Raw genomic sequence first — 13,606 nt, 5'->3', positions numbered from 1 at the left:
TACAGTATCTTGAATACATAATACCTATTGTTGAATAATAATGTTTTTTACTAGTTAAGTGGCATTCACTCTCACGTATTATAAAAATACCTATGACTTAGTTGAACTAGCAGAGAAATTATCATCTTTCCAGAGTGTGCAAAGCTGTCATCAAGGCAAAAGGTGGCTACTTTGAAGAATCTAAAATCTAAAATAGATGTTGTTTGTTTAACACTTTTTTGGTTAATACATGATTCCATATGTGTTATTTCATAGTGTTGATGTCTTCACTATTATTCTACAATATAGAAAATAGTACAAATAAAGGAAAACCCTTTTGATTGGTACTATATAAACTCAGCAAAAAAAGAAATGTCCTCTCACTGTCAACTGCGTTTATTTTCAACAAACTTAACGTGTAAATATTTGTATGAACATAACAAAATTCAACAACTGAGACATAAACTGAACAAGTTCCACAGACATGTGACTAACAGAAATTGAATAATGTGTCCCTGAACAAAGGGGGGGGGGGAGTCAAAATCAAAAGAAACAGTCAGTATCTGGCGTGGCCACCAGCTGCATTAAATACTGCAGTGCATCTCATCCTCATGGACTGCACCAGATTTGCCAGTCATTGCTGTGAGATGTTACCCCACTCTACCACCAAGGCATCTGCATTTCTGGGGGGAATGGCCCTAGCCCTCACCCTCCGATCCAACAGGTCCCATACGTGCTCAATGGGATTGACATCCGAACTCTTCACTGACCATGGCAGAACACTGACATTCCTGTCTTGCAGGAAATCACGAACAGAACGAGCAGTACGGCTGATGGTATTGTCATGCTGGAGGGTCATGTCAGGATGAGCCTGCAGGAAGGGTACAACATGAGGGAGGAGGATGTCTTCCAAGTAACGCACAGCGTTGAGATTGCCTGCAATGACAACAAGCTCAGTCCGATGCTGCTGTGAAACACCTCCCCAGACCATGATGGACCACCTCCAAATTCTCCAAGGCCTCGGTATAACGCTTATTCCTTCAATGATAAACGCAAATCCAACCGTCACCCCTGGTGAGACAAAGCCATAACTCGTCAGTGAAGAGCACTTTTTGCCAGTCCTGTCTGGTCCAGTGACGGTGGATTTGTGCCCATAGGCGATGCTGTTGCCGGTGATGTCTGGTGAGGACCTGCCTTACAACAGGCCTACAAGCCCTCAGTCTAGCCTCTCAGCCTATTGCAGACAGTCTGAGCACTGATGGAGGGATTGTGCGTTTCTTGGTGTAACTCAGGCAGTTGTTGTTGCCATCCTGTACCTGTCCCACAGGTGTGCTGTTTGGATATACTGATCCTGTTCAGGTGTTGTTACACGTGTTGTTACACGTGGTGTGCCACTGCGAGGACGATCAGCTGTCTATCCTGTCGCACTTAGGAGTCTCATAGTACAGACATTGCAATTTATTGCCCTGGCCACATCTGCAGTCCTCATGCCTCCTTGCAGCATGCCTAAGGCACATTCACGCAGATGAGCAGGGACCCTGGGCATCTTTCTTTTGGTGTTTTTCAGAGTTTTTCAGAGTCAGTAGAAAGGCCTCTTTAGTGTCCTAAATTTTCATAACTGTGAACCTAACTTGTTTTTAACCTTTATTTAACTAGGCAAGTCAGTTAAGAACAATGATGGCCTAGAAACAGTGGGTTAACTGCCTTGTTCAGGGGTAGAACGACAGATTTGTACCTTGTCAGCTTGGGGATTCGATCTTGCAACCTTTCGGTTACAAGTCCAACACTATAACCACTAGGCTACCTGCCACTCCCAATTGCCTACCGTCTGTAAGCTGTGAGTGTCTTAATGACCGTTCCACAGGTTCATTAATTGTTTATGGTTCATTGAACAAGCATGGGGAAAAGTGTTTAACCCCTTTACAATGAAGATCTGTGAAGTTATTTGGATTTTTACGAATTATCTTTGAAAGACAGGGTCCTGAAAAAGGGACGTTTCTTTTTTTGCTGAGTTTATATGGGTGGGGACTCAGTCGGGGTCTCAACTCAATGTTGAGGGCAAAAATGTTATATACACTGAGTGTGCAAAACATTAACAACACCTGCTCTTTCAATGGTGTTGACTGACCAGGTGAATCCAGGTGAAAGCTATGATCCCTTATTGATGTCACTTGTATGAATGAATGGGCAAGACAAAGGATTGAAGTGCCTTTGAACTTTGAACAGGGTATTATAGTAGGTGCCAGGCGCACCGGTTTGGGTGTGTCAAGAACTGCAACGCTTCTTGGTTTTTCACACTCAACAGTGTATCAAGAATAGTCTACCACCCAAAGAACATCCAGCCAACTTGACACAACTGTGGGAAGCATTAGAGTCAACATGGGCCAGCATCCCTGTGGAACTCTTTCGACATCTTGTTGAGTCCATACCCCGACAAATTCAGGCTGTTCTGAGGGAACTCAATATTAGGAAGGTGCTCTTAATGTTTTGCACACTCAGTATATTTTTTGGAAGTTGATCCGGGGGCCAGTTGCCCATCCCTGCCTTAGTCTGTTTTCAGGTAAGGCCCAGTGTGGACAATGATGGATGTGGTGTGCCAAAGCTCCCCCTAGTCATTGGTAAGTGAGTAAAGTGAGGTGTTGATGAACACCACCCTTTGAAGCCAGTGTGAAAGTGTGTGTGTGTGTGTGAATGTGTGTGTGTGTGTGTGTGTACGTCTTGGCAGAATCACTGATAGGCTAATGTCATTGGAATCCCATGATGAGCCCTGAGGGAAGATTTACTGTCACTGGTATCACTGCTCAGACAATAGCATGGCCATCCTGGTCATATAGACAATTCAAAGCCTCTGTTTGGATTTGTTACCTAACTGAACATGTTTCTATTCCACTTCATCTTTTTTAAATGTATTTACGATGTTCAACAGAATACTCATACAGTGATTTGATAAATTGATGACATATCACAGTTTCTGAACAGATTATGTGGGGTGTTAGTAAAAATACAAATGTGTTCTTGTCTTTTAAGGAGCTGTAGTTGACTTGTCTGCCCTATTGTTGGCATGTGAACTGAACACAGCGCTGTCTAGTGGATCTGATATCCAATGACCTTTCTGGATGAGTCAACAGAGGTGGCCCACTTAATGAACTGAAGCAGACACAAACATCTAGAGTCCTGGGACCTGACCTGCTATTCCATTCTGCTGGCATTACAGATCATATGTGGAGTTTGACTCAGAAAAGGAAAATATAGACAATTCCAAAAGGGCCTTGAAGTGGCCTTGTGATTTATTAAAGAGTAGAGTAACAATGGAAATACAGATGATAATTAAAAATGTTCCCTTTTAAAATCCAAGTCAAATTGCATCAGTGACCACCGGAGCCAAAAAGCCTTAAACAGACAGCTTTCCCGAGAGCTCCTGGACTTACAAAAGTCGTGGAAGACATTTCTGTGGTTTGATAAAATGATTATTCTCTTTTTATGTGTCTAAATTTAAATGGAAGGGTACCAAAATGATTGAAGAGAAAAGTTAAATGTGTCTAAACTGAGTGAGTGGCTACAGTGTATTGTCATCCAGGTCATTTTCTCTCTCTCTCACAGCAAGACAGCATTTAAAAATGTTTTAAATAACAATCAACAGGTTAAATTTGAAGGTATTAAATACTATTCAACATTGTCTTTTCTTTTCTTATCGCTTAATGTTTACTTGACAATGTCCCAGTAGTAACAGCCTTTCAATGTCCTCTACTTCCTTCCATCAGCCAAGGATATTATTGGTAGCTAATTCATTCGTTTTTGCCTAAACCAAAGGCTGAGGGGGAGGCCCCAGGTAGGCTTTCCCCTCCCCAGTGGGAGGGATAGTCCATCAGCCTGAAGGTATGGAGGGGCTTGGAGCTCAGACCTCAGACTCCAGACTGGATACCCTGCCCCAGGTCTTTGGCACATAGGGACTGTTGACTCTTCTGGCCACCAGGACCTCCCTCCGATCCCTGCTCCCAGACCCGGGCAGGGGGGGCTCCTCCCGCGACCGTCCCACCGCGCCCTCGTAGCCCCCAAACATATTGTTCTGGTACACCACCTGCCGGTCCCCCATACGGGGCACCAAGGCATTGTTGTTAGGGTAGTGGCTTGCACAGGGGAACAAGTGGCACATGTCCTTGTCGTAGAACTGCCCAGGCCCCTGGGGCAGTGGCCCCACGTATACAGGCAGGTCTGTGTAGGAGTTCAGGTAGGTGGAGTAGTGTCTGTGCACCACAGTGGAGGAGGAGCGCCGCAAGGCGGCTGCGTTCTGCAGGATAGCCTCCCTGTAGGATGGTAGCCGGGTGGACTGGGAGCACTTGAGCTTATGCTGCTTGTAGGGGTAGGAACGCATATGAGCCGGGTCTAGGTAGGCAGGCTCAGCGGCCAGGGGGTAGCACAGGTTGTTCCCCTGGCTGCCATACAGCTTGTGGGGCTTGGGGTTGGCCACCACTACGCGGGGGAACAGGTCAGGCATAGTGGAAGTGGAGGGCTTCTCGCCCAGCTGGCGGATCCTGTCACTGCTCCAGGTGGCCTTGAGAAAAGAGGCCCGGCGGTTGACCTTGTCCTTCCCCAGCAAGGGCACATCCTCCATTTCAGGCTCCAGGTAGGGCTTCATGCAGGAGTTGCAGCTGGCGCTGCCGCTGGGGTAGTGGCCCCCTATGCAGGCCATGGTTGATGCAGAAGGGGCGTGGTTGTTCAGGAGGTGGTTGGCCCTCAGCTCAGCCAGACAGGAGGTTGGCTCATCATAGTCATTCCTCCCCCTGGTGTCTTGGGCCTCGGAAAACACGTAGCTGTGGGACCTCTTCTTCCTGCCCATGTGGTCAGGGGGGTAGCTGAACTTCCGTCCCAGGGGCCCCTTGTGGTGTTCCACATAGATGTCAGGCACCTGGAACTCTCTGTAAGGGACAAACGGGGAGGTGGGGTGCCGGGGCTGGGTCTCAACATACAGCCTGCTGCTGTGGTGGGGGTGTGGGTTGTGACTGGAGGTGCTAGGGGGAGCAGGGTCCCTCATGGCGATGTGGGGGCTGCTAAGGCTGGAGATGGGTAGGGTCCTCTCGTAGAAGTGGTGGCTGCCACGGGCCGGAAGGGTGTAGCGGAGCGGGGTAGGCCGCGTCACCACCCTGGATTTGTCCAGCAGGGGCTGGGTGGTGCTGTCCGAGTAGTGGATGGGGAATGTGGAAGCGAGCGCCCTCTGGGGGTAGGGCGAGTGGTTGTCCATGATGCTGGAGATGTAGGGCAGGCGGTTGTGGCCCATGTCTATAGTGGTTGCCACCCGAGGCGGCAGGCCAACCCGCACATTGTCGGCTCCTCGCCGGCTCCAGTTCTCTATGGTCTTGGTGGCATTGTCCAGGGAGTTCTCCACTCTGGTCGAGGTCACGATGTCCTTGGCTGTCTGCAGCATCTTCAGCATGTTGGCCTGGGTGTAGTTGGTGGTGACGTCAGGGTTCTGCAGGTTTCCGTTGCGGTCAGAGTCCTCCACGCCGTTGAAGCAGCTGTAGATTCCCTGCAGAGTTAGTGAAGGAGGAGGAGATTAGCATCCATCAAAAAGCCTTGTCAGGTTTTGGAACAGATCTACATTTCTCACCCTACACAAAGTTTGACAAGATTAAATCCCACAGGTGTTAATTATCTTTGGCCATTGTTTCAAATCATGACTTTAGAAAACATTATTGCTTGTGTTGATAACATTCACTTTGAGCAAATACAATTTCTATTAACCTGTCTGACCAATGAAGTGAAAACAATTACACAGAGAAGTGTGAAAGCCAAATTAGATTCAGGATTGTTTAAAATAGTTTATAGACAATGTGTGTTGTTTTGAAAGCTTGTATGCATTCAGGTTGATGTTAAACACACAAAAATTGCCCAAGCCAGTAAATGAAAAAGCAGCAGCTGACCATGCACTTGCTGAATTAGTTTTCCAATTTTTATTCGGACGGCTTTATTTTACTTTCAAATTGGGTCTCAGTCTAGGATGCTTAATCTCACCTCACCACTGTCAACACTGAGATGGATTGTTAATGGGCCTATTTCAATTCCATGTCAGATGGATCAGGACCGTAACTGTATTGCACAGTCTCCATAAAGTCATTTTATGGCTTTTTACTAATTTTATTTTTGCATCATTTTTATTTTAGTGCCCTTGAAATATCCTGATCATGTACATCTTTGACTTAGTGCATTACAAATGTTTCCCAAGTGTTACTGTGAGGCAAAAATCTAAGAAAGACAGAACTTTATGGTCAGGAAGTCGAACATTTTTTTCTGCTGTGTTTATGAAAAGAGAAACAACACATTTTATGGTTTCTTAGACTGCAAAATGATGCCGTTGTTGCTGCTTTCAGTGAATTGTTGCTTACATTTTACGTCATTTCTTTATGGAATTCATTGCTATAAAAACAGTTTTGTGCCTTAGATGAACAGATCAACTTTCCCATGGTGACTGGACCACATTCTCTGCAGAACCCAAGGCCTTCGCAATCTAAGACATGCCTCAGTGTGTACATCTCTATAGATTAGGCCTATGTACCCTTTCCACCCCTGTCCCTCGGAAGAAGGGTCAGCCACACCTACCCTGCTGATGGCGAGCAGGAAGTCGAGGCGTTCAGACTTGCGTACAGAGTGTCTCAGCTTCCAGTAGAGCAGATGTTCCCAGCTGAACACCAGGAGACTGAGCCCCATGGCCACCAGCAGCATGTAGAAGACGCCCGCCATGTTATCTATGTCCAGCTTACTGCTCATCACCTCCTTCTTCTCGTTACGACAGATCCCTGTGAGCCACACCGTCTGTAGCTTCTGTGTGTCACCTGCAGCGAGCGGGAAGAACAGAACACAGAGAGGCTTGAAGGTGTTCATTAAAACACACTTGCGCCGGTTGTTGCCATTGTGTGTCAATGCCAATCTCGCACCCTCATCACTCCCCTCGACAAATCCTGACTCAGCATTTTACACTTGTTGTTTCCTGGATCACAGTCAAAACTCTATGTTACAGTACCTCTGAGTGGTCCATGGTGCAATGTATGCCAGTAGTTTCATTAAAGTTGCATTTTTTCTAATCTCTTCGGGTCTATACTAGCTTACTTTTGTGAGTTACGCTTTTTTACCATTAATGTGCAGTTTACCAGTTTAGCAAACTTGGGAGTATTTGGGACCTAAAAGGATAAGTACAGCTAAGATTTACAGTTAGCCGCCCATCCCACTCCACACGGGGTTAATTGTAATTTACCATCCGCTAGGAACTGGAGCAGGGCCAGGTCTATAGGACGTTTCCATCGGGACTCCTTCTGCAAGGCGATGCCGTAGCCAGTGGTGGCAAAGACCTTCCCACTGCCGATGGTCACCAGCTTACAGCCCTCGTCTTTACCTGCCATGTAGTTCAGCACAGCAGCGTCATAGATGAAGGCATCCAATTTCCTATAGATAATAACAATAGGGATTTATCTTGTGGGAAAATGCAATGGTAGATAATTGTATTTTTAATTACTATTTAATTACCATGTAATAACGTATCTAATGAATTGTAATTTCATCAAACATAAAATATTTGCTTAGGCATTTTAGAATGTGTTACGCTGATGTCTGTTTTCTGTCACTGACTGTGTATAATGAATATTTACAGAGTGTTACCCTGATTTGAGGCTGTTGAGGGCGTCCTCCACACCCTTCTGGTTGTATTTGACCATGTGGGCATGCATCTCAGGGTAGTTGCTCCGGATGTTCCTCTCTGTGCTTCCATTTGGGACCGTACCAAAACGAAATGGTGGATACTGCTCCTGTGGCTTCTGGAACTGTTTGGGTAATGTAGAAGTTTGAATTATAAATGCACAAACAAGAAACATTTTGAACAGGATACTCAACATGTCTAGGAAGAATACATGCACTATTCAATCCATAAAAATAAAAAAATACATTGACATACTTGAATATTGAGTAATAACATTTAATATATTTTTCTTCCACCCTCTCCTAAGATCTGATGCCTCAACCCTTTTAGGTTCTAGATAGCACTTTATTTCTAAGAGTGTATGATATGCCAGGCAAACCCAGAGGCATGAATATAAACCTCAAAGAAACTAACACAATGACACTGATCACCTTGTCCTTGACGACACTAGACCACTGTCTCTTTGATATCTGCCTGTACCCTCAAGTGCTGTTCACTCAATTAAGTGGTCAGCTAAGGTTACCCTCTCTATAATTCCTCTCTCAATTCGACGATTAGAGGGCACAATGAACAGAAATTAAGTCCAGGCCATACTTTCCAGAGAATTAGAAAATTACTTCTTCCCCCTTGACTGTAATAAAAACTCCTAATTTCTCCTTATTTTGCCATGCCCCTTTGACGCAGAGTGGACCATGTTCATTTAAATACCCTGACTGTGCAATATACTGGAAATAAATTGTACTTGTTCATTATTGCAAATACTTCCATGAGCGATAATTCCTAGTAACCTTGGCTTGTCAGAATGAGAGAAATGTCCTCTGAGCCATTTCACATGAATTAATGAGACCTTTGGTGCCAGTCTTATGCATCCCACGTCTCACTGCTGTCTGGTGGAGGAGCTGGAGAGATGACAGAGTGTTGTCCTCGTTCCCATTTGTCCTGTATCCTGTACACTGGCTGCATTAGGATACTCAGCCTGTGTTCCTCATCTCACCCAACAGACCAAGGTTGCTGCTATGTGAATGAGGGAATGATGTAGCAGTGTGATAGTGCCCCCAGGCACAGGATGTCATACAGTGCTTTGTGTTGTAAATGCCTGTTGGGAAGCAGTGAAAACCCTGACTAAAAGCATGGATGATGGTTGACCCATAGAGCTTGAGTCTAGCTGGCCAAAGTTAAGTGTATAGGATTCTTACAAAAATCTGTTAACATCTGACAGCTTGTACAGAAAGGAGAGACTAGCACAGATAGGGTCTAAAGAGGGAGGTGCCTGTCTGTACATGATGTCACTCTGAGGAAATGGCAAGGTTTTGTCCATGCATGACTCCATGCCTCTGAAGTGAACAGTCCCAGGAGGAGAAACAATCCTCTGTCACTACATAAACACCAGTTACTGTCCTTTAACCAGTTTGTATTCCGTACAAGCCTCTTGTTTGAAATTCTTTCAGAGAACATCCCTTTTTATAGATCATACAGCTCAATTCAAATGTTCCACCTGCAGTGTCCAGTCTGTCTATTCTCTCTGAGCTTCTGTGGATTCGGCCCTGGTTGATCTGTAGACTCACTATCAAAAGACACTTTATGGGTTCTCTTCTTTTTTTCACAAAGTAGAGCTAATGGATTATGTGGGAAGAATATTAAATGAGTTCCCGGAATTCTAATGAGCAGTGGACAGCTTGGTCTTTCCCCTCAAATGCCTCTCTAATCCCTCAGTGCCTTAAAGCAGAGAGTCCAAAAATCATTTCTAGCACTGAAGTTTTAACATGGTATTCCTTGTCAATACTGGTGTAGAGCACCTCCACAGGCCACACAAATATGCATAAGTTACTACTAGAATATATAATCACTGGCAGCTTGGCAAATCCACTGGTGTAATACAATCCAGGGGATTTTCACAGACATCATACCTAAATACTTCAGGGATCTAATTTAATTTCACCACAGACGCTGGGAATCCTATTATGTTTTTAGTATGAGTGGAAAAAGTCACAGTCATGACATTGAGGCTCTGCCCATGGTTATTTGTATTCTCTCAAACCGTTCGCAGCCAGGCACTCTTTGCTCATCAGAAATAGGCCACTCTATATTTTGCCTAAGCCTAACATCAAACACTACAATATGTCCATAATTCTTTCCCCCTTTCAAAGACTGAACACAGACAGAATTACCAATGACTGATGAATCCTCCTACCTTTTTGTCACTCAGTCCAGAGACTGTGTCAGTGTATTGCTCCTGGATCATGAAGGCTGCCAGGTTGGCAGTGTAGGAGGCCAGGAAGATGACAGCGAAGAAGGCCCATACCAGGACCATGACCTTGCTGGTGGTGCCCTTGGGGTTCTCAATTGGAACAGAGTTGTTGAAGACGATGCCCCACAGCAGCCACACAGACTTCCCAATAGTGAAGGTGGGACCTCCGGGATCTGGAGAAGGTAGGATGGTGGTTGTGGTAAAGACAGAAGGGATTCAGAGAGGGAGTATATAACATGCGTTTGCATTCCATTTCAATGTCATTTAATATTTTCTATGATATAATATAGAGTTCTTTCAACCTACTTTTCCGTGACTTTCTACCTTTGCTGATACGGGAGGGTAGAGGTAGAGGGAAAGGTGGTCGGAGCTGACACTCACCCTTGGCGCTCACCAGACTCCGGTTGTACCCCACAGGGCTGCAGTACTCAAAGATAAACACTGTGACAGCTACCACCGTTAAGCACATCACAAACATCATCACCCACACCGCCGGACTGTAGGGCTCTATAGAGGAGGAGGGAGAGAGGAATCAGAACACCTATAGAAGAATCAGAACATCTTTCTGGCAAATGTTGAAACCATGTGCTCTGACAGCTGCTTGCTAGATAATGGCAAGGACAACATGGTATTGTATTACTATAGTAGCACACTGTCAGCAGCTTCTGAAAGGGATGCTCTTTAAGAAGTATTAAAGTGAGTAGCGTAGCCTTGAACGAGCCTTGTTTTTTGCGAGTCGACCCACTCATACTAGAAGAAGCCTTTCTCCTGTTTCTGTAGCGTGAGGCAGCTTGTTGTACGATGTATTCAGGTGTGAGTTCTAAACTCTGTCCAGAGAAAGTACTATTTGCCATCTCTGTTTTCAGATGGTAAACAAGCTTTTTTAAGCCATTTGTCAAGTCATTTGTTATCTCTGTAGAGAAACGCTTTGTTTGTTTACATGAGCAGGTTTAACATGCTCACCAAGAAAGGCAGAGGGTGAGACGGTCCCATTGCTCCTGGCGACCATCACACTGATCCCCGTCTCCACAAACGGCACGGAGAAGTCGATAATTTCTGAGCGCTCTTCGTTTATGGTCAGCGAGCCAATGGCCATGTCCGCCCGCTTGTATACCACCTATGGAGAACGGAAGAGGACATTTTTATGACATAAAAGTCTACAGTCTATATGTTCCATGATCTGTAATAAATCGAACACTGTAGTAGGTGGGATTAGTGATGCCCCTGTTGACCTGTTTGATTCATTTTATCTATCAACATTGATATGCAAGACTTAAATCCCTGTAGGTGATATACAGTGTGTACAGTATTATCCCTGATGTACTACACAACCCATCCAGACAGATGCAGATAACAGCCCATGATATCTACCCACCCATTCATGCAATGTCATCCATCATGCAATATCAATCCTAATTCCTAATCCATTAGATATTGTTGCGTATAGCATAGACCTAATACCTGTTACGTAAGTCCCTGGCCCCGGCTGACAAAGTGTTACCAGCAGCAATTGGGCATTGTAAACACTGGCATACCAGACACCCCCGCAAGGCAGGGGGCCCACGAGCCATGGGGGCCCCACGAGCTCTGGGGGTCCATGCGCCTGTCATTGATGTCATCATTTTGACAGTAACCTTCCAAAAAGTAATTCATAAACCTTTTACATTTTTCAGGAATGTGACTGAAAAAGTGAAAAAAATCTAATAAACGTGAACAAATGTTGGGTTCAAGGCTACGACGGCGCCATTGCAACGAGTGGCACTTACTAAGGCGTTCAAAAGCACATATCAGACCGAGAGCCTAATGCTTGTTAGGTCGTTCAGCATGAGCTTTAATTCATAAAACATTCTCTCTGCAGAAGCAACAGTTACAGAGATGGTAAAAACAGCTTGATTGCCATAGCAACATCAAGGAAGCTGGGCAGAAGGGAGTTGTGCCAGTTCTGTAACATCTTTAACTTTAACAGTCTCAGGAAAGACTGTCTGGGTTGGCAATACTCAGTACAGAAAAACAGTCGTGCCCGCAACCTGGACCTACAGGCTGTGGTGAAAACATTTACAGGCAAAAAGGGAGGACTTCAGAACACCAGGTTCAGGACAGAATTAAGGTACATTTAATTGATTTTGTGTAGGCTATTAGCCAGACAAAACCCGCTGAGTTCAACAATAAAGAGTGACTGAATTTATCCTCAAGTCGACAACTTCTTTTCCTATTGTTAGGCTACTTGATGTGACATTTTTTTTAAAGTTTATAAATAGCAGCTAAAGACGGTATATAGCTATAGGTAGTACACTGCATAATGAAACAATCCCTAGTATGCTAGTGTTTTCAGGGTGGACAGACTGTATTGTTTGGCATTATTAGTCTGGTTTTATGCACAACTTTCTATCCAATCTGGGAGAGAGCGCGAGGACGTCTCATGTCATGCAGGTTAAGGTAGCCTATACAAGACAGGTTTATATTTAAAAAGAAATCTATTGCTAGCTGATTAGTATGCTGTTGCATCTAATATTTATTTTACAATCTGCAATGGTTGAATTTCCAACTGTAATTACTGTAAATACATTATTGCCACGAGCCAGCAGTATAAATATTACAGCATAGCGACTCCGTGTGTAGCTTTGTGAAATGTTAAGCTTAACATGAGAAAATGATGACCAAATAGGCCTACCAATAAACATTTATCCATCAGCTAATGCAAAGCTAAACCCTGGCACCACAGAAAGCCTATCATTGATTAGATAGGCATGCAGCTGCATAGACCTTGCAGAGATCCAGAGAAACTGCGTCATGCCAGTGGTTGTGAAGCTGATAACCCTATATAAAGGTTGTTGCTAGTCTAGTCAGAGTCAGTCCTGTTGTTCAACCCCTGCCAGATCCTCCCTTTTTCCAGAAAGTATGGTTGGATTCCAGATCTCCTGCTTTTGCCCACCAATGGGATTTCGGGAAAACCAGGGAATTTATTGAAATGTTGCAACCCTGGTGCAACCCTTTATTTGGATTTGGACCATAATACCTATTTGTTTTTATTAAGGGCAATTAATTCATTGTTATTCATTACTTTTTCTTTTTAATATTTATCTGAACTCAGTGCCAACATTGTCACACCCTGATCTGTTTCACCTGTCTTTGTGCTTGTCTCCACCCCCTCCAGGTGTCGCCCATTTGCCCAATTATGTGTATTTATACCTGTGTTCTGTGTTTGTCTGTTGACAGTTTGTCTTGTCTGGTCAAGTCTACCAGCGTTTTCTCGTACTTCTGTCTTCTCTCTTGTCCCTGTGTTCTTGTTTTCCCGGTTTTGACCATTCTGCCTGCCGTGACCCTGACCCTGACCCTGACCCTGACCCTGACCCTGACCCTGAGCCTGACCCTGACCCTGAGCCTGCCTGCCGTTCTGTACCTTTCGGACTCTGCTCTAGATTACTGACCTCGGCCTGCCCCCTGTTTTTGTAATAAACTTTTGTTATTTTGAACTGTCTGCATCTGGGTTTATCATGAGGTCTGATAAACATAAACCTAAATCACCAATGTCAAGAATTGAAACACGACAAATTTGAATGGTGTCTCTGAGCTCAGAGGAGGCAGAAAATGCTCTGTCATCAGCTATATGAAATGGGGCTAAATTGATCACATTTAATGTCAAATCAAATCAAATTTTATTTGTCACATACACATGATTAGCAGATGCGAGTGTA

The 13,606-nt window shown here is 44.6% G+C and overlaps 1 protein-coding gene across 2 annotated transcripts in view; it reads right to left on the bottom strand.

Moving 5' to 3' along the window:
• Positions 1–359: 359 nt before the first annotated feature.
• The window catches only part of LOC135555393 (glutamate receptor ionotropic, NMDA 2C-like), a 79,687-nt gene continuing 66,440 nt past the window's right edge, over positions 360–13,606 (bottom strand). The window contains exons 7-13 of one of the 2 annotated variants that reach the window (XM_064987775.1): positions 10,875–11,028; positions 10,293–10,418; positions 9,855–10,084; positions 7,627–7,787; positions 7,226–7,413; positions 6,574–6,806; positions 360–5,503 (exon numbers count right to left, since the gene is read on the bottom strand). In XM_064987775.1, the coding sequence (XP_064843847.1) occupies positions 3,875–5,503; positions 6,574–6,806; positions 7,226–7,413; positions 7,627–7,787; positions 9,855–10,084; positions 10,293–10,418; positions 10,875–11,028 (2,721 nt within the window). In that variant the 3' untranslated portion in view covers positions 360–3,874. Of the gene's footprint in view, positions 5,504–6,573; positions 6,807–7,225; positions 7,414–7,626; positions 7,788–9,854; positions 10,085–10,217; positions 10,419–10,874; positions 11,029–13,606 lie in introns of both variants that reach the window. The other variant, XM_064987774.1, reaches the window with a different exon arrangement.

The sequence above is a fragment of the Oncorhynchus masou genome, chromosome 15, assembly GCF_036934945.1.
Source record: "Oncorhynchus masou masou isolate Uvic2021 chromosome 15, UVic_Omas_1.1, whole genome shotgun sequence".
NCBI lineage: Eukaryota > Metazoa > Chordata > Actinopteri > Salmoniformes > Salmonidae > Oncorhynchus > Oncorhynchus masou.
The sequence above is the reverse complement of the archived record's forward strand: the minus strand, read 5'-3'. Positions and strand labels throughout refer to the sequence as shown.